Source organism: Sciurus vulgaris (assembly GCF_902686455.1).
Source record: "Sciurus vulgaris genome assembly, chromosome: 9".
In the NCBI taxonomy this organism is placed as follows: domain Eukaryota; kingdom Metazoa; phylum Chordata; class Mammalia; order Rodentia; family Sciuridae; genus Sciurus; species Sciurus vulgaris.
This window is the reverse complement of record NC_136469.1, coordinates 77,138,941-77,160,467: the sequence shown is the minus strand read 5'-3', so window position 1 is coordinate 77,160,467 and position 21,527 is coordinate 77,138,941. Positions and strand designations below refer to the sequence as shown.

At 35.3% G+C, this 21,527-nt stretch overlaps 2 protein-coding genes across 9 annotated transcripts in view; one reads left to right on the top strand and one right to left on the bottom strand.

The window, feature by feature from the left end:
• The window catches only part of HELQ (helicase, POLQ like), a 49,175-nt gene extending 33,468 nt beyond the window's left edge, over positions 1–15,707 (bottom strand). For 2 of the 7 annotated variants that reach the window (XM_079153201.1, XM_079153202.1), the window contains exons 1-8: positions 15,270–15,705; positions 13,065–13,779; positions 8,969–9,147; positions 8,222–8,422; positions 7,718–7,790; positions 4,296–4,393; positions 2,673–2,771; positions 330–475 (exon numbers count right to left, since the gene is read on the bottom strand). In XM_079153201.1, coding sequence (XP_079009327.1) covers positions 330–475; positions 2,673–2,771; positions 4,296–4,393; positions 7,718–7,790; positions 8,222–8,422; positions 8,969–9,147; positions 13,065–13,779; positions 15,270–15,455 — 1,697 coding nt within the window. In that variant the 5' untranslated portion in view covers positions 15,456–15,705. Of the gene's footprint in view, positions 1–329; positions 476–2,672; positions 2,772–4,281; positions 4,394–4,448; positions 4,870–7,717; positions 7,791–8,221; positions 8,423–8,968; positions 9,148–13,064; positions 13,780–15,269 lie in introns of those variants that run through there. The other 5 variants (XM_079153200.1, XM_079153199.1, XR_013766069.1 and 2 more) reach the window with 4 other exon arrangements.
• A 57-nt stretch (positions 15,708–15,764) lies between these two features.
• Positions 15,765–20,895, top strand: MRPS18C (mitochondrial ribosomal protein S18C; the record flags this gene model as incomplete). 2 transcript variants are annotated; one of them, XM_079153344.1, is made up of 6 exons in its annotated part: positions 15,779–15,956; positions 17,186–17,241; positions 18,572–18,655; positions 19,859–19,916; positions 20,475–20,534; positions 20,616–20,895. In XM_079153344.1, the coding sequence occupies exons 1-6, from the start codon at positions 15,851–15,853 to the stop codon at positions 20,690–20,692; spliced, it is 441 nt and encodes a 146-aa protein (XP_079009470.1). In that variant the 5' UTR covers positions 15,779–15,850. The 2 variants fall into 2 exon arrangements, with proteins under 2 accessions (XP_079009471.1, XP_079009470.1); XM_079153345.1 differs by lacking the exons at positions 19,859–19,916; positions 20,616–20,895 and having other exon boundaries at positions 15,765–15,956; positions 20,475–20,531.
• Positions 20,896–21,527: the final 632 nt, after the last annotated feature.

Here is a 21,527-nt window from a genome sequence, read left to right as displayed (position 1 = left end):
CTCGGATTCTGATTTGTCTAAGAGGTAACCTGGACACTGGGATTTTTAAAATCTCCAAGATGATTTATAGGGCAGCCAATGTTTCCAATCACTGATCTCAGCCTTTATATTGGTCAGCATTAACTTACATGTAACCTTAGAATTTTTCCATTTCACATAGAATTTCACAGTTAAATTTTTTTTTCTTTAAGGTCAATTCCTTCAAAATTTTATAACAACTTAATAGTGTTCTGCAAGAAATAGTCAGTGCTTATTCAATAAACATAACACAGCCTGTAATTCATGATAAAAATAAAACAAAACAGGATGTTTTAAAAAGATTAACATACTTGCTTAAAAATTTGCATATCATTTCTGCTACATTTTCACAGTTCTTCTTACTGGGACAAAAAACTAAGCAGGAATAATTGGGAATAACTTCTGTCACCAATGCTACCAAATGATCAGGATCCATCTTTTTTAAGGTATCAGAATACTGCAAAACAATAAGATGGAGAAACCATGAAAGCTTGTTTTAATCCGTGTGTTTAAAACCTAAATAAATCATCCATAATTCTGAATTTCTCTTTAATTAATCTGATCATTTCAAAGAGAAGGTGAAATCTATGTAAGACATCAAAATTTCACTTTTAGGTTATCTGTTAGAGATTTGCTTATTGGGCATATTTAGTTCAAAAACCAGGAATTAAAGATATGAATTAAATCAAGAAGTAAAAATGATGAATGGTATTAATAACCTTACTACATACCTATCTCCACCAAAGCAGAACAAGAGCCCAGAAACAGAAACACAGATTGATCCTAATAATAGTCAAAGGACTGCATAAGATACATCCTTTACAATTACAAATATTTTTTAAAAACATAGGTTCAATAATACTAAAGGACAGACTTTCAAAAATAAAAAAAATTAACACTGAATTAAGACTTTTGTCACATTAAACAGGCATGAGGAACTCAAAGGACATGAAAAGGTAAAGTTATGTAAGATCTCAGTTTATTTTACTGTACTAAAAATAAGTGATATAGGTTTAGATATCTTATAGAATTCTAAAACTGCTATAAAATTCCTTTCTCCTCTTTTCAATATTCCTCTTAAAAGTGATAAGACTTTAACACAGTAGAAATTAATGTTTTTATACACCAATATCTGACCTACCTGGACCATGAATTATTTTTTTGTTGTTATTGCTGAATGAATAAACATTTAGAGAAGTTTTCAAACTTTCTTGGTTCACAGAACTCCAAGGCAAAAAGAAAGACCTAACACTTTTATTAGATCCAAAGAACTTAATAAATACCTACTACTTCCTCACAACTTAGTAGACACTTGAATTTAAAAAATATTGACAAGACATACAAGCGATCAACAGATATATGAAAAAATGTCCAACATCTCTAGTAATAAGGGAAATGCAAATCAAAACTATTCTAAGATTTCATCTCACCCCAATTAGAATGGCTATTATCAAGAATACAAGCAACAATAGGTGTTGGTGAGGATGTGGAGAAAAAGGTACACTCATACATTGCTGGTGGGGTTGCAAATTGGTGCAGCCACTCTGGAAAGCAGTATGGAGATTACTTAGAAAACTTAGAATGGAACCACCATTTGACCCAGTTATCCCACACCTTGGCCTGTATCCAAAGAACTTAAAATCAGCATACTACAGCGATACAGGTACGTCAATGTTTATGGCAGCTCAATTCACAATAGCTAGATTGTGGAACCAAACTAGATGCCCTTCAATAGATGAATGGATAAAGAAACTGTGGTATATATACACAATGGAATATTATGCAACCATAAAGAAGAATAAAATTATGGCATTTGCAGGTAAATGGATGGAGTTGGAGAATATCTAGCTAAGTGAAATAAGCCAAGCCCAAAAAACCAAAGGCCAAATGTTTTCACTGATAAGTGATGATACATAAGGAGGGGGTGTGAGGGGAGGAGGTAACAAAAGAATGGAGGAACGTTGGATTGTGTAAAGGGAAATGAGGGGTGGGGAGGGGGCAAGGGGAAGGAAAGATAACAGAATGAGACAAACATCATTACCCTATGTACATGGTATGATTACACAAACGGTGTGACTCTACATTATGTACAACCAGAGAAATGAAAAGTTGTACGCCATTTGTGTACAACGAATCAAAAAATAAAATTAAAAAAATTTAATTCTTAAATACACACAACTCAATAAAGGGATATGTGTACAAACTTGGTACTGTCTTTAAAACTTTGGAATGACATTGGACACAGCCACCTTCTTCTGTTCCAGACTGATTTTCACATGGCATTGACTTACAGAGACTATAAAAACCCCAACTTTAGGGCCCAAGTCTAGCTCAAGGGTGCAATAGTTACCTAACATGTGTAAAGAACTGGGTTGGATCCCCAGCACCACACACACACACACACACACACACATCCCACACAAACACAACTTCACAAATATGTGGTGTTGTAGAAAGAAATATGAGGTGATATTGCGTTAAAACTGGAACCTAGCTATACTGAATCAGTAGTATCTTGTCCAATATGTCAAATAGCAGTCATTTTTCTCAAAAATTTAAACTGTCTAATGGCAGCCATGCAAATCTTCTGTGATGCCCCAGGACACCTGCGCACAAAGTAAGGGAACCTGGGATTTAAAGGTTATCAACATTACCTTATAATTGAGGAGACGTGAAAAAGTCATGCCGTTCTCAGCTTTGCTGTCGACCTCATATACTGTATCATTTATTTTCAGATATTCTTTTAATTCAACCTTGAATTTAAAAAAAATTGCAATTAATAACACATGAGTTATTAATTTTCGGAGTTTTAAATTTTGTGAAATATAATACGGAAAGGACAGCTATGCAAAGATTTTAGCTTTTTTTAAGATAGCTAAAACATGCTTCAACTTAAAAGTTCTTGCTTTACCACATTTCTTTTTTTCCTCTTTAAATCAACACAGGGATTAATACCCTTGAAGAAAGATTTTAATTAAGTAGTCCAATGTCCAAAAGGAAAACACTTTGGTATTTGTTACAAGGAATACAAGGGAATCACAGTGCTTGCAATTCTTTATCTTCTGTTAAGGAGTTAACTTTTCCCTCAAGATCTAAAATTTCCTGTGTTAGTCATCAGCTTTAATTCCAAATACCATCATATTTTTTTAATTTATTTTTTTTAATTAAAATCTTTTTTGTTTTTACAGACTGCATTTTGATTCATTGTACACAGATGGGGTACAATTTTTCATTTCTATGATTATACACAATATAGATTCACACCATTCATGTAATCATAATTTAAGCATTTGTAGACAAAAATAGCTTGTGAACACATCTCACTTCATTTTTAAAAGAAGAGTGTATAATGTGACACATAATACACACATTTCTTTTTTTTTTTTTTTTTTCTTTCTTTCTTTGTTTTTTTCCCCTGTGCTGGGGATTGAACCCAGGGACACTTAAACACTGAGTTACATACCCAGCCCTTTTCATTTTATAAAGTTGTGAGACAGGATCTCATTAAATTATTTAGGGCCTCACTAAGTTGCTGAGGCCAGCCTCGAACTTGTGATCTTCTGCCTCAGTCTCTCAAATTGCTGGGATTACAGGCATGCACCACCATGCTCAGCTCAGAAAATAGTTCTAGAAAATACTCAAATTTGGAATGTAAAAATATCATATTTCAAATTAAGAACTGATGTTTTTCAAAAATTATTTTCTCAAAGCCTACTGAAGACACAAAACATAGTGCTGCAGACAGACAGTATATGTATAAGCTATTTTCAAATACATATGAAGTACATTTGTTTACTTTCAAAAACTTTGGGAATGCTGTTATTGAGGAGGTTAAATTTAGATGCATGATAAGTCTTAACTTTTTAAACAAGAATTATAACTACCAAAGCATAGCTACCTGAAAATGTTTTAAGATAAAATTTTTAATGTGCCAATAATTTCAAGCACAACTAACTAAACTGTGGCTGGTTAAAACACTTACTTTAGAAAATAAGAAGTGAAAAAATAGTCTGAAAAAATTCACTCAATAAATGTTCACTCAGACACCATAGGCCAGGCATTATTCCAGGTGCTATGGATACATTAGGGACCCAAGCCAAGATCCCTGACCTCACAGAATTAATATTCTCCATACATAAACTATTAGCATTATACTATGGTGAGTGCAATTATGGCCCTTCACTACTCCACAGAATTTTTAAATATACTATATTTACTTTTTTTTTCTTATATGAATACATAACAAACCAATACAGTGCAAACCTTAGGGTACATACTGGTCTAAACTGACTGGTATAATATTCTGCTTGAAGGAACTCTTGTAGGTCTTCTACATTGTTTAATGTTGCACTCATACCAATAATCTGAGTTGTCTCTAAAACAAAACAAAAAAATCTTAAAGTATTAAGAAAAGTACAGCATCTATTATATTATAAAACAATTTAGCAACATTTTATGCTTCAAATACTTTCTGAGTACTATGGGAAATAGGAAGTGAGGAGATAGAGTAAGAAAACTACACACACAGGTTGAATACCCTTTATCTGAAATGCCTGGTACCAGAATTGTTTCAGATTTTGGATTTTTCAGATTTTGGAATATTTGTATATACATAAAGAAATATCTTGGGGAGGCAGACCAGATTCTAAATAAAAAATTCACTTGTTTCATAAGCATTTTATACATGTAGTTTGAAGGTAATTTTATACAATATTTTAGTGTACCTGCATTTTGACTGTGACCCATCATAAGAGGTCTGAAATTTTCCAATTGTGGCATTGTTTCGGCACTCAAAAATTTTGGATTGTGTAGCATTTCAGATTTCTGATTTTCAAATTGGGGATGTTCAAACTGTATATGAACAGAGTAATATTCTTTCAGGAATCCTGAAATTCCTACTTTGAATTTTATAAAATTTCAAATGTGGCAAGTAGGATATTTATTAAGATTTCTAAATAAAAATAGTGGTATAAATATATACATGGCCTTCAGTCTGAATCATGTTTATGAGAAGCTACAATATGCTTCTTAGGTAGGGCTATGGACACATGTAGGATACAGGGCTAAATAAGTCTGAAACTCTTGCAGCTTGCAAAGTCCTTTAGGTAATCTTGCTATCAGGTTGCCACCCTTTTTCAGATTTTTAAAAAAATACAAATGGCATGAAACTCATGAAGTTCTTACTTCCTAGGGGTATAAAATTGTTGCTTTCTATAGACTTAGCTATTGAATTAAAAACCAAAAAAGCCTTTTTAGCAAATGTTTTTTTCATTGCTGCTGTCTTATTTTGAAGGGATCTTTCAGGATATTATCTGATAAAGGACTAAGTGCTGTTCTTTTCTACTGCATTAAGGTGAACTATGAAGCTGAAGAGGTGAGCAGAAGACCAAATCAAGAAAGGCTGTGCTATGAATTTTGGGATTTATGCAGAAAACAAAAAAGAAGCTATTAAAGATGGTAAATAGTAAAATAAACTAATTGCATCTGGGAAAGATAACTGATTCTGCATTAGACAAGACAGGTTTGGTAAGGGAGGGACAGAAGTAGTAGACAACACAGAGAAGCTTGGTGTTTTCTGTAGCAATCTAGGTAAGAAAAGGAGGAGGGCCTGAACTAAAGAGGTAGTAGTAAAAAGGGGCAGAAAGAAGAGAATTTAAAATATATTCAAGAAGTAAACCAGATAGGATTTGGTTGCTTACAGAATATGTAAGAATGAAGATTAGAAGATTTTATTCAACTGAGGAAGGAGGATCACTTTAAGAGGGTCACTTGAGCCTAGGAGTTCAAGGTCACACTGGGCTACAAAGCAAGCCCTGGGTTTAAAAAAAAAAAAAAAAAGTCTAAGTTGGCTGGCTAGGAATTCAGACTGAAAATGAGTTTGAAGGAAAAGAGTTAGGTTCTGTCTAAGCTTTAGTTAGGCTTGATTGTTCACAGAACATTCAAGCAGGAGTGTCCACTAGGCAGCTGATATTACTCAGAAGAGAGGTGTAGTTTGGAAACACAGACTGGGAAATACAGAGTCACTGGCATACAGGCAGTCCTTGAAGTCAGGAGCATGGATGACAATTAGTAGAAACTGTAGGAAACAAGGGAAAAGCCTAAGATGAATTTATGGTAATGCCAGTGTACATAATGAATTAGCTTAGCTATGACACAGAAGAAAAGGAGACACTAAAAGGTTAATTTTATTCAAATATCTATTAAGTGTAAGGCACTAGTGATAGACCAAATTATACAACTATAGCAAACATATGTCAATCATGTGCCAGGTACTATGCTAGAGGCGTTACAAAGAATAACTTGTGTCATCTTTACAGCAATTCAGTGAGGATGGCTCTACTATTCTCACCCACATTTGATGTGTAAGGAAGCACAGGCATTGTTGATACAACTTGCCCAAGGTCATGTAGAAATGTGAGCCAAGATTCAAAAAGTCTCTCTTTCTATAGACTTAGACAAGGGCTCATCTCCTGGGTGCTTGTGTTCTGCTATCTTTCAATGCTGAGACATGACCCCACTTACAAAGAGACAGCAGAAAAGTCAAGAGAAAACGTTTCTGCGCACAAAGAAAAAAATAGACAAATGTTGAAATAAAATTAAGATGTTGATTGAATTTGACAATGGGGAATCATTTCCTCTCTTCCTCTACTTTAAGTCCTATAGGATCGGTCACCATTAACACACCATATCTTTTTTTTTTTTTTAAACCAGGCAGGTTTTACCACTGAGCCCTTTTTATTTATTTATTTTTTTGATACAGGATCTTGCTAAGTTGTCCAGGCTGACCTCAAACTTGTAATTCTCTTGTCTCAGCCTTTGAAGTACTAGAATTCCAGATATGTCAGCACCACACCTGGCTACCATATGTCTTTTTATTCACCGCCCATCATCTGTTCATTTTCATTAAAATATAGGCTTGATGAAGGCATGGATTTGTTCTATTCACTACTGTATTTACAGTAAGTGTCCAATAAATATTTTTTAAAATGAATGATTATGAAGTGCTGCAATCTGCCTAAATACAGCTGCAGTCAAAATTAATTAGGGTGAGCTAAGGGTGTAGCTCAGTGGTGGAGCGTGTACTTAGCAAGTGCAAGGCCCTGGGTTCAAACCCCAGCATCCCCATCCACAAAATCTTGAGATTTTATTTTATTTTTAGTAATTATTCCATATATAAGCTAAGAATTACAACACCATATCAATAAATATAGAAATGACATTTAGAATAAATATTTCATGTACATTTAAATTCAATGTTGCAAAACAGTTTCTTAAAGTGACTACTCAAATATACCACTTTATTGAGATAATGATGATATTTGTGGTAGCAGCAAACCCTTCCTGAGTGCTATGGTTCATGCACTGAGGAATGCTTTACATGTGTCGACTCACAGAATACTCACAATGCTCTCCTCAGGTTGGGGACATTACTATTTCTATTTTTATAGACAAAGAAACACAAAAGCTGAGTGATGTGACTATGCACAGAGATCTAATGAGTGTATGGAATAAGAGGTCTTCCTTAAATGCTAACTTATCTTCAGAATTCTACTCATTCAACAAAAATTTACATATTTACTTTAAAATAAAAAAAACTAAGGCAGGAAGCTTAAGTATCTTGCTATAGGTTACATAATCTACTGATAGAATTAAGTTATTTACAAATAGGTTTTTTAATTATAAATCAATAAATACTTACTGCTGGTATAGAGGATTTTTGCTAAGGTCATTTCCAGTGTAGCACCCCGGCTCCCTTCACCAATCATGTGCAACTTTGGGATGAAAAGAAAAGGGGCAGAGAAGTAAATCTTAATACAATGCCCATATAAACCATGAATATATTTGTATAGAATGAATATATAATCCTTGCTTTATAACTTTTCAAAACTTTGAATATAACAACTATAGTCTATATACATTACTTCACTGGTATTTTAAGTTAATGAGTTCTGGGGGAAACACTGACACATCTGGGATTCATAAATACTATTATAAAACTGTCAATAAACACATATTTGCACTTGAAGAAACACTTGACATAAAAACAAATTTAAGATTATCAAATATGGAATGTCTTCACCTGAATTGTGCATATATTAAAATAAATTGTTATATAGGTACTAAGCAGATTCATATAATAATCAGATTAATATAGTATGTTAGTATAATAAAAATGTCAATAAATCAGAAAGTAGTAACCAACCTCATCTACAACCACCATACCCAGACTGTCAATCCTTCCAGTTTCAATCAAGGAGTTCACCAAGCTATGTCCTTTTTCAATGGTGGCAATATATAGTGATTTCTTTTCCCTTCTTTTAATTGGAGGAAAGCGTCCTTTGCTTCCAGCATATTCTTCAACAAAGAAACCTAGTTCTATACCAAAACTTGACAAACCTGAAATCTAGAATATTAGTTAAAATGAACAAAAACTAAACACAAAGAACTCTAATTATTATGTGCTTGGAAGGATTTAAAAAAGAAAAGGTAAAGTAGTGTTTAATACTGATCAATGGGAATGGGTCAAATTAGACACACGTATCTAAGAAACACCATAAAAATAAGGTGTTGATCTTTGCAAAATAAATGCAACATTTAAACCACATAATGAATGTGAAAATAAATTTCAACTGCCTCCTTTGATGTCAAAAAACATCAGAATAACTCATTTATTTTGATACAATAACTGGTTAGTTTTTGCTTTAGAAATCAGTCTAAATATTAATAAAACATTTATGGTAGAATTCAAACCACAATTAAAAAAAATAAAACTAGTACTTGAAGAGATTTAAGGTAAGTACTCTGTGGCTTTTGTATATCCTACAAGTATTACTTCTCCATAACTAAGAAGTACTGCTTTATAGTCTATAAGTCATTACATTTATGGTAGTATTTAGATCTTAATGTTACAATAATATTAGCAAATAACACTAACACTTTATAAACACACCTTTTCTTGGACAATTGCCACATATGGAAGGATCATTAAAACATCCTTCCGCCGGCAAAGCAGTTCTTGTAGCATTAAAATCTCGGCCACAAGGGTTTTTCCACCACTCGTTGGCAAGGAATATATTAAATTTTTTCTTTCTTGAACAGAACTCAGTGTTAAGCAAGTATGTTGCCATTCTGTGGAATTATAGAGGAAAAAAAACAGACATTATCTTCTCTTTTCATATTGTGAATCTCAAGAAAGTTTTCCAAGAAGGTAAAAATTAACTTCTGCTTGTGGCAATTTTCTCCTAGAAGCAAATACACTTATAATCTATGTTAAACATCAAGAATCCCAAATGTGCAACGTGCACATCCAGTAACAGTCTAGTTCAGGCCTAGTTAGCCGTGTGAACAACCACTCTACCTCATCACCAGCTGCAGAGTTTGTTGTAAGATTCTAACAGGACAGACAGCAACCTGGTGGACAAGGATGTCATTTAGAACATCAGAGGAACAAAAGGGCAGTAAAAGGACCTGTGGAACTTCTTAGGTCTTCCTTTTATGTTCTGTAAGCAGAGTATGTAAGTTTACCTTCTTCCTTCACCCAAAAGCCATTTTAAAGAGAAATAGAGGAAGGAGCAGGAAAAACACAAAAACAAAAACAAAGCCCTTTGAAATCTTGCACAAAGCAATAAAAGCTTCAACTAGTTCTCTTGGGAACCTGAACTTTGCATGGTCTGGAAACTATTTAAACTGACAGCAGTGTCTAAACATATGGAAGGTAAAGATGACTGGTAGTCAATTCCCACAATTTACAAAGATGGGATTTATGAAAACAGATCATATCCAAGACATGATGTGAACACTATTATAACTACTCTGGAGTACTCTGACAAGGCAGAGCATTAAAAATCTTCAAAAATATGCATTAATATTTTATCACTAGAAAAACGAATGACACGACATTTCACAACAGGAAGAAATGTGGATGGCCAATAAATATATACAGTATGCTCAACTATAATCTATTAGGTTGGCAATGTAACAAATTATCAAAAAGAAAAAAAGTTCCACGCTTGTAAAAATCTAGAGCTGACTAGAGTTAAGAACAGGTATTCTTCTGTATGGTTTGTGAGAGCATTAATGACTAGTCTTTTTGGAAAGTAATCTAGCAGGACAAAAATAAAAGTGCAAGCCAGGTGTGGAGGTGCACAACTACAATCCCAGCGACCTGGAAGCTGAGGAAGAAGAAAGGCAAGTTCGAGGTCAGCCTCAGCAATTAATGAGGCTCTAAGCAAATTGGTGAGACTCTATCTCAAAATAGAAAAACAAAAAGGGCTGGGGATGTGGCTTAGTGGTGAAGTACCCCTGGGTTCAATTCCCAGTACTAAGGGGAAAAGAAAAGAAAAAATAAAACTTTACATTGCTTCTAATCTAGCAGTATTACTTTTAGGACTCTACATCTACAAAAATGAAAACAAGGGAATATACAGATTACATGCAAGATATTCATCACAGCCCTTTTGTAGATAACAAAGTGCCATAGGGAGGGTAAGGCTGAGTGAATTATTCCACAATCATATGATGCAATTCTTTGTGGCTTAAAAATAGCAATCTATAGCCAGGTGTGGTGGTGCATACCTGTAATCCCAGCTACTTGGGAGGCTGAGGTAGGAAGAGCAAAAATTCAAGGCCAACCTGGAAATTTAGCAAGACCGTCTCAAAATAAAATTAAAAAGACTGTGGGTGTAGCTCAGTAGTAAACTGATCATGTGTGAGGTCTTGGTACCAAATAAATAAATAGATAAGTAAAAAAGAAAGGGAAATCCATATATAAACAATCTTTATATATTCAATATATAGTTAAAGGAGATCATCAATGTGTTGAATATGAACCAAAGCATGTACAAATATTTGAAAAGGATTATGCATAGAAGTTGGGCTTGGATATATTGTTTTTAAAAATTAAAAGAATGATTAATAGAATATTACAAAGCTACTAAAAATAGTTATGTCTGAATGACAGTGTTACAAATGATTTTGTTTAGTGAGTCCCAAATATTTACAATGACTATATTTTTTTCTTTAAAAATATTTCAGGGCTGGGGTTGTGGCTCAGTGGTAGAACACTTGCCTGCCATGTGTGAGGAACTGGGTTCGATTCTCAGCATCACATATAAATAAATAAAATTAAAATCCATTAACAACTAAAAAAATATTTTTAAAAATTTCAAAAATACTAGGCTGGGAGTATAGCTCAGTAGTTAAGTGTGCTTAATATGCACAAGGCCCTCAGTTTGATCCCCAGAACCTAAAACAAACAAACAAACAACAAAAAAAAAACTCAATATTTAAAAATATTTCAGGTTAGTATCACACACTAGTCATCAAACTGCAGATATTTATGCCAACACAACCATATTCACATTTTATCCTTTACTTTTTAAAGTATAAGATGACCTGAACAAGTAACATTTAAGAATATCATTTATCTTCACACATTAAGGAATAAATTATAATAACTTAGTTCCCAACACTTATACAAAAAATCATTAAGCATCTAATTCTATGATAAAATAGCAAAGTGAACAGAGTGAGGTTGAGATTCTCTAGTTCAGTGGTTTGGAAACATCTGCATGTGTCAGAGTCCCCTGGAAGCTTGTTAAAACATTGCCAGGCCCCACGCTCAGAGGTTCTGATGCAGTAGGGCTGGGTGCAAGAATGTGCATCCCACGACAAGTTTCCAGATCATGCCCATGATGCAGTTCAGGAATTACACTTTGAGAACCACTGCTTTATCCTAATGAAAATTAGCACACATATTTAGGCTTTAAATGGGTAAATTTACAAGTATAAAGAGAATTAAGAAGTTATTGTCGAAGTTCTTACTTAGAAGCTACCCATGTAAATATTGCCAGCCACTACCAGCATTTAACTTGGTATGTCTTTGACCAAGAATATGACTTGCAAAACAGTTACCACTGGCCTTTTATTTTTATAATAAGGAACTAACTGCTTAAGTAACAGCCAGAATTCATAAAGAGGATGTCAACCTCCAGCAGCAGGTAGTCCACTAGTGTACCAAGCACAGTGCTAATCACAAAAGAAAAAGAAAGACAAGTTAGAGTCCTATCCTTGGAGAATTTATTCTGGAAGAAGATGCAGATTAAACAAAGAACAAGGTGTTAACAGAAAACCAGAGGGAAAAAGTTAACATCTACTTCAAGGGTAACATAGACCATTAGCTCACAGATGACACAATTTAGAATTTATTACTCCTGTGAACTTTGTTTTCTATAGTCCTGCTTCTCCAACCTAATTGTCTTCTCCCTGAAAACCCACATTTTCATACAGCTTCTAGGATCCTAACAGGAGCTCTAGAAATACTTATAAGTGATGGGTTGATGGACTGATCTCTTGGTATGGCAGCAACTGTCCCTTCTTTGTTTAAAATGATGCATCGGAAATAGGAAAGGACCCGGGATTTTTAAAAAAACATAAAGAACATTATTATTACTATATTACAATGTTTCTTTTTCACTTAAATCTTAATGCTGCTTCCTTTTAATATGCTTAATTTTAACCAGTGGGATTACTGACTTCTTTCACTCAAGACATAGAAGCCTTCAAAGGAATTTCAATTAAATTTTGGTAGAGAAAACAGAGATAGCTAATGCCAGTTAAGAAAACTGCGTACAGGTAGACAAGCAAAGAAAAAACGGGAACAGGGTGTCAAAAAAGAATTTAAAGAATGATGTGGTTGACATGTGCGGGTGCTACCAAGAAGTCAGGTAAGGTAAGTAAGTACGGGAATTACCACTGAATTTAGACACTGCAATCATCATATCTCAGTCAAGAGTACAGAACCCAGAATTGGAGTGGGCTAAAGTAAGGAAAAACAAAGTAAGTACAAATAACTAGTTCGAGAAATGTGAGTGTGAAGGGAAGAGGTTCAAGGTGACAGGATAGGGATGGAAGGTTGAGACAAATGATACTTTGATTTTTCAAGATGAGAAATATGACCATGGAAGCATTTGCTTCTATTCATTTACACTAATTTTATGACAATGGAAAATTTTGTTTTTATTCCAAAAAAAAAAAAAAAGCATTACCATATAATTTTTCAATTCCTTTGAACTGAACATAAAGGTCTCTCACTTTGCTGGGCAATGAATAAAATGGACCAAGATCATCTGATGAAGACTCAATTGTTTTCTTAGCAACATTAATCTCTTCAGATAGGAGAGTCTCCTTGAGTTGTTTACTCCTAGAACATATTGGTGTTTGGGCCTTTGCATTTCCGGTCATAGTACTTTTTAGATGATCTTTAATACTTTTTCTCCTACTCGTATCTGAATTATTTCTGACTTTAGAAGAGGATTCATCATTTGGCTGGAGCTGCTTTATGCAATTATGGGGCAATTCTTCACTCACAGTATTGGGAAAGGATGAGCTCCCATTCCTTTCTTTAGTCAACTGATCACCCAAATCATTTGAAGAGTTCTGCAAATTTGCAAAGTATAAAACTTGAGAAGAAGGCAAATCATACAAAACATCAGTTCCAGGTTGAACAGGGACATCTTTATGCTCTCTCTGGTTCTCTGTATGCTCATCAGTTTTGTGTTCAGTACAGTTGCGTACAGTAGTAACACTGAGTTTGTTTTTTATGCTTTCTGAACAAAAATCTTCAGTGGCAAAGTCCATAGCATGTTTCCTTTGTTCAGAAAGTTGTATGTATTTCTGTTCCAAATCATCGACTTGATCTAAAAAGGAGTTTTCAGTAAAGCTATCATAGTCACCAAACATGTCCTCTTCGCTGTCATTATGCTGGAAAGAAAATAAAAATACTTACAGGCAATTCCAGATTCATGAATAACAGAAGTTTCACTAGAGGAAAAAAGAAAACAAGGTGGGGTGGGGGTGGGAGAATCTCATGAAAATCAAAGGGAGATTAATAGAGGAAAGGGACTAAGGTATGGGAAGTAAAGAGGGAAGGTGAAAGTGCTGGGAAGTGATATTGGACAAATCAGATTTGGCCAATATATTGTGTGCATGTACAAATATGCAACAACAAATCCCATCTTATATACAACTAAAATGCACCAATAAAAAATGTGGAATGGAAAAAAATAAAATAATTACTGGAACTGCAGTTGTAGCTCATGGCAGAGTACTTGCCTGTGTGAAACACTGGATTCGATCCTCAGCACCACATAAAAATAAATAAAATAAAGATATTAAAAATATTTTTTTAAAAACACATTTCTAAAGCAAAGTAAATAATAAAAGCTTCAGTGTAGGGCTGTACCAAGCATATAATTATCTGTAGGTCCTGTAAATCGCCCTAAGAACAGATATTATTATCACCTTTTACAGATGAAGTAATGGAGGCTCAGAGAGGTGAAGTGACTTGCCTATACAGTGCTCCTGGAGTGTTGTGGAAACAGTGGGCTGCTTCTTTTTTTTTTTTTTTTTTTTTTTTTTTTGTGCTGGGGATTGAACCCGTGGCCTGGCTCTAACACTGTAACACCCCTAACCCCCGGGATTCTAATGCTTAAACTTGTGCTAAATCCTTAAATGATAGCAAGATTGATAGACATCTATTGAGATAGTGGTTCACTAGAAGCGTCTGAGAATTGCATTTCTCCCTTCCTATCCCCTGCTCTGAGACAGTGACTGGCCTATAACAAAAAGTTGTACAACTATATATTACAGAGGAATTCTGTTTAATTTGGAATTGAGACGGAGGGCGTGCACATTGACTTGGGGAGGTCTATTAAACAGAAGAGAAATAAACTTTGAGGCAGCAAGAGTGTAGTGACACAGAATTTGAAGTCAGAAGGTAGTTTCTGAACTTCTCAGGGTTTGATTACTGTTGTAAAATCTAGATAATGTAGCTTGTTTAACAAAGTGTAAGGGTCTTCAATAAACAGATTTTATTAGTAACGTAGGGGCAGTAGTAATTTCGAAGTATGGGTTTGCGTCTCAGTTACGTCACTTAGTTGCTGGATGTTAAATTTTTGTATCTACATTTCATATCCATATAGAAGCGGGGAAACAAGGCAATACCTCATAAGTGACAGCAGCAGTAACAAAGATAGGTGAGAGAGGCAAATGAAGGCTCTTTCATCTGACTGGTTAATTGTTTGCACTTGGGAAGAAACTGCCACAATTTGGCAGTTTCACATCTTCTGTATCTGGTTTCCCACCCCTTTCGGTGGGCAAGCGAAGGAGGAGGCCCAGGTTTGTATGAGCGCCCCAAAGTTGGTTAGTAGGACAAGGCCCTCGGGGGAATTTGAGAGCGGATGGGGCTGTACCTCCACGGGTTGCAGGCCCACGATTTTCCGCCGCCTGCTCCCAGCTTCCATCTCCTTCTCCTCTTCCTGCTCATCGCCAGTCTTGAGCGGCGCCGCCGTGGGGAAGGCAAAAATGCTCCCTAGGCTAGGACGGTTCCTTTTGCGCACAGACACCCGCCGGCGGATGCGGGAACCACCTTCATCCATGACTGAGACCGAAAACGCTGCCCAACTTGGTCCCCACTGACTCTGCCGCCAACCTCCGAAGGCGGGCTGGGCGGAGGTGGCAACTGGGAGAAAGTGCTCGAGTCTCCATCCACCTTTTGTAAAGACCTCAAGCTAATTCCCAGGGCTCTCGGACCGGAAGCTGTAGGACCGGCATAGGTGTTCGCTCTCTCCGTCCAATCACAAATGTCACTTGATTTTTGGCGCGGAGAGGACGGGAATCAAAACCTGCTGCGCAGGCGCATTGAAAACCCCAACTGGGGCGTGTCTTCAGCGTTCGCCTGCGGAACCTTTGAATGAAGTCCTCGAGCCCACAGGGGAAGATTACCGGAAGGGACGTATTTGGGCGATTTGGAAAAAGGAAAGGAAGAGGAATAATGGGAACCATGGCAGCTGTGATTGCTTCTTGTGGTAGTTTAGGGAAGAAGTTGACATCCTGCATAACGGCTGCTGTCTGCCTCCCAAATCCCGGAACTCGCTCGGGTAAAGTCTCCATTGTAGAACTGCAGCCATTGCTTTGGCCCTGATGGTCCGTGGAGTCATTACTGTTAGCAAAAGGACGCTGATTTCTAGGTGATACAGTTTCTCTAAAGTGGGTGGGAACGGCCACGACTGCTGTTTTAGAATTCACGGGGCCGTGAGATATTAAATCAACGTCTTAAAAAATATTAGACGTAAAAGGAAAGTGATGGGTAGAATAATTTTGTAAGAAGGGTGCCGGGCTGGTGGTGCGTCCTGTAGTCACAGTTACTCAGGGAGCTGAGGCCATAAGATCACAAGTCAAGGCCAGTCTCCTCAACTTAGAGAATTAAAAAAAAAAAAAAAAAAAAAAAAAAAAAAAAAAAAAAAAAAAAAAAAAAAAAAAACGGGAATCTTGGGGATCTAACTCAGTGGGAGAGGGCCCTTGGGTTCAATCCCCTGTACCGAGGGGAGGAGCCGGGGAAGTCAAGGGCCTGCCTAAGACTTTACATATAAACTTGAGCAAGGAACTTTTCCAGAGTCGCCCAACAACGAACTTTAGATGTCTAAGGTCCAAGATCAGAGCGGAATTGTGACATAATCCCTTGAATCTATAATTTCTGCAATTTTATCTTTATTCGTCGCTATCATTACTGTCTGGAAAAAATCCATTACCCATTTTCCCTTTGGTATAATAGTGCCTTTCTGTTGCTTCTGCACGTATTAGTGTTAAAAACTATGGAATAAAAGAGTAAATGTCAGGAAGCAGTGAAAAGTTTTATAGTTGAGAAAATATATGCCCTATCCCCAAAGCCCTGGAAACCCTGGGAATCACGTTTTATGTCTTATTCTGTCCCAAATCTAAAGACTTAACTAGTCATTGTGAGTCTAAAGAATGTAAAATCTTTATTTTATGTTTGTCCCTTGATTAATCTTACCTCCATAAATATTTTTGTTTGTGTGTGTGTGGCGGGGGGGGGGGGGGGGGGGGGGGGGGGGGTACTGGGGATCAACCCTGGGCCTCCCTCAGGGAGAACCCTGCCACTGAAGTTCTTGTCCAGCCCCTTTTAAATTTTATTTTGCTACAGGGTCTAGGTTGCCTAGACTGGCCTTGAACTTTTGATTCTCCTGCCTCAGGTTCTGGAGTAACTGGAATTACAGGCATACATACTACACTGAGCTAAAACAAAAATCCTCATTAGCTACTTAGCAAACAAAAAGAACTGTTTATTACTGTTTCTGTTTAATTGCAGTGCTCTGGAGAAGGGGTTGTTCACAATACAAGCAGGTAACCAGCAATGAGGACCTGGTAAGAAATTTTTTCTTTATATTAGTAAGGCATTTGCAAATATGACCGTATTTTTATAACTACTTGGAGTTCAGCTATAGGACATAATCGAATCATCATTACTTGAGTTTGGAACTTATTGCAATGTCACGCAGGTGAGTTTCAAAGTAAGAGACTTTATACTTCTAGTAAGAAGTATAGCTTCTTGCCATATTTTCTTCCTAGATATTAATATAAGGCTATGTTATTTGGGAATTTCAAAAGGTAGTTTAGGTGAATAGAATAATTGTACATAATTGTCCTACCTTTGTTTCATTTGTCACTTTTGGTAGGCTGCCTTAATAAATGCAGGATCAAAATTTAAGTTTTACTCTAGGACATTTAATAGTTTCCTCTAACCTAGATTTTTATGGATTTAAAGTATTAACATGGACTTGGGCAGCATAGGTTTTCTTACTACATGCAAAGGTTATTTGACACTAATCATCCTATACTTAGCACTTAGCCCAGTGTTGAGAAGGAACATTGCCTTTATGTGTGAGCTGATTGGATTAGGAACATTTGAGAAATGGGGATAAAAAGGAAAAAAAAAAAAAAAAAAAAAACTTATCTGTTCTCTGTGTGCATCTATCTTAGTCGTCTTATTCACACACCATACTTTAAGAGAATAAAGGAAGTTTACTCCCTTTTTAGGCCATAAACCCCACTGAGACTAATGAAAGATATGGATCCTCTTCACAGAAAAAGACACACTGTCATATTCATTTCAGATTTGGTATACAATTACAGGGGACTATAACCATTTCTAAATTGAGTACCTCTGTACTGAAGACAAACATTCTAACCGTAGGAGGAAGGCGTAATGAAGCATCAGAGGCAGTAGTTAAGACAGAGAAGTCAAAAAGGCTAACACTAACTTATATAACAGTCTGGGGCTATAGATAAAGCAACTGACAAATAAGGGGATGAATAAACTATTCAGTGATTATACTAATATAAGAATAGCATGTCATCTATTTTAAGTTTTTCTTAGTTTAAAAAAAGTTTACTGAATTTAAAATGTTTAATCATCTATAATTGGAACAAAGCATTTGAGCATAAAATCACTTTGTTATCAGGCTCGCATTTTTTCTCCCATACATTCTTTTCTAAAAAGTTTATACTTTATTCCAGAATCATCATGAGTTAATTTCTCCTTAGCCAAACTGATACAAAGTAAAGTGCTTGTGTAAAATATGTACACAGGAAGGAAGGTACTATGTGCTTTTGGATAGGTTTAAATATGGTGACTTTAAGATATATTTTTTTCAAATTTAAATTATATCATGAAATTTCTCTTTCTTTATCCTAGCCTGTTCCAATGGAAAATCCTTATAAGGAGCCTCTTAAGAAATGTATCTTGTGTGAGAAACGTGTAGATTATAAAAATGTACAGGTGAGATCTGGTTTTACTCTCCAATATGGTACTTGATTTTAGGTTTTTGCCCCTTTGTTATTAAATCAGTTTTATAGCAGGTTTTATGTAGAGGCAACTGTTTTAGTAACTTCATGGTTTCAAATCTGGTTATAATTTTCTGTATGTAAGATATCTTTATTCAATGAAGAGCCCTTGACTTACCCTTATTTACTATTGTTTTAGCTCAGAATTTCTTTTTCTGTGTTCCAAAGGTTTGAACAATATAGCTCACTCTCAGTAAATTAGTAGTGGCAAATTTAGGGGGAGTAAATGGTGCTGGAGTTAAGTGTATTGATTACAATATAAATTAACTGTCTTTGAGGGAAAAAAAATTATTAGATTACAATATAATAGGAAGATTATGCAACAGTGCATAAGAATAGTTCCTGGCACCTACAAAGTGTCAAAGTATTTAAATTAATAGAACATAAGTTGTAGAAATTGGCCCAATATGTATATCTCTTGAAGATCTCAGTTCAGTCTGATAATTTATATTCATGAGTATGTAATAGCTTATAATGATAGATGAAATGTTTGGGTAACTTGTTACAAGCATTTTTTTTTTAAATTCATATTTATTGTAAACAAATGGGATATATCTTGTTTCTCTGTACATGAGGTAGAGGCATACTGTTTTTGTAATCATACATTTACCTAGGGTAATATTTTTTGATTCATTCTGTTTTTTTTTTTTTCTTCCCTCCACCCCTCCCGCCCCTTTTATCCCTCTGTACAGTCCCTCCTTCCTCCATTCTTGCCCGCCTCCCACCCCCCCATTATGTGTCATCATCCGCTTATCAGCAAGATCATTTGTCCTTTAGTTTTTTGAGATTGGCTTATCTCACTTAGCATGATATTCTCCAATTTCATCCATTTTACAAGCAGCATTTTTTTAGGATATCTGTGGTTTGTCAAAATAGCTTTAGCATTTGAAGGAATATGCTGATTAATCTGTTATTTAGCTGTTTAGACTTTTTGATACACTGGATAGATATTACTTTTCATTATTTAAAAAGATGACTTGTTAATATGACCTCATAATAAATTTGTCTGAAACTTATTAAATCTTTTCATTACTTGAAAGTCATGTATATGGATTTTTTTCCTTGAAATTTACTGAAGGTTGAATAACAAATGTATTAATATAATTTTTTTTCTCTTTACATAAAACTCAAAACACAGCTTCTGTCCCAATTTGTTTCTCCATTTACTGGATGCATTTATGGAAGGCATATAACAGGTATTTATTTTTTAACTGTAGCAATTTAAATGTCGATAAGAATTATATCTATCTCTGTCACTTAAGAAAATTGGTAAAATTTTCAGGTCCTGTCATAAATCACTATTAGACCAGAGTCTACATTTTTAAGACTAGATTGGATTTAGGTACTTTTTTAGGGAAAGCCTTCTTAGCCCTTTGTTGTCCTCAAGGTTAACTACCTGCTGGCCACATAAAAAACTTGGGCATAAAAAAAGCTGTTTGGTAGGTTGTGAATTATAGACATTCTACATTAAAACTTGATGATGGCAAACTTTCCATAGATAGACCAGATTCAGTCTGCCACTTGTTTTTGTAGTTTTATTTACACAGTGCCACATGGTTGCTTTGGAGCTACAATAGCAGAGGAGAGTAGGAGAGTAGTTGTGAATGGACACTCTGTGGCCCGAGAGCCTAAGATTATTTATTATTCTGGCCCTTTACAGAAAAAAAAAAAATCTGACCTTTGACTTAAAAGTTGTTATAGTTTGAATACTGGCATTTTTATGAATAAAAAAAGCACTTTCAAAAACTTTATAGGTCTTTGTGGGAAGAAACAGAAAGAAATTACAAAAGCGATTAAGAGAGCTCAAATAATGGGTAAGTGTGCCTTGAACAACTGAATTAGTCAAAAGTTTGCTCATTATTTTTTGTGAAAAACTTTATAATATCTTTTCACAGGGTTTATGCCAGTTACATACAAGGATCCTGCATATCTCAAAGACCCTAAAGTTTGTAACATCAAATATCGGGAATAAAATAAGGTTATCACCAGTAAACTTGTTTTATAATAAATTGACCTCTACTGATTCAAACTAACCTTTGGGAGGAAAAGAGTTTCAAGAGTGAGATTAGGAGTGAAGCTTCCCCTCCATATGACTGTTCACAGAACAGGTTGCTTATTTAAAATGTTAATATTCATTAAATTGTACGTACCTTGAATAAAAGTGATCCTGTATTACATCTGGTCCCCAGTAGTTCATTCATATATTAATGAACCACTACTATAGGAATAGGAAATATGGAAGGGATGGCTTGTGTTGGAATACTACTTTAGGTCAGATTCTATGTTACAGATGGGATATTAGAGAAATGAGTGCAGCAAACTTGAATACTTATGTAGTGTTTAGATCCCATGGAGTTACAAATGCTTGGAATCATTTTCTAATTAGCAAATTTAAGTGTGCCTGGTTAAGAGAGCAGGTCTTATCTTTGCAGAGATGTACACTGGGCTGTCACAGGACAAGGAATTTATTCCTAGATGAATCTATCCTTAAACTGATATCCTTTACATGAAGGGATGACAGATGTATACATCTATTTTCAGTCATTTTCTCTTACTCCAGTGTTGCAAGTAGGGTTCAGACTAACAACCCTGGTTCTCCTCCTGTTGTGTATAGTGCTAGTACTTAACAGTAAAATAACTCTAGCATTCTGTACAAGTCATCCTGATTTATGATGTGGATCATAAACATCCCATAATAATTTATGCATGTTAACACAGAAGATTAAAGTTTCGTTACTAGATGTAATATTCTGTATTTAGTAATGTCTCTAGAAAGTAATACAGGGAGTACAAAGGTGAAAGTATGT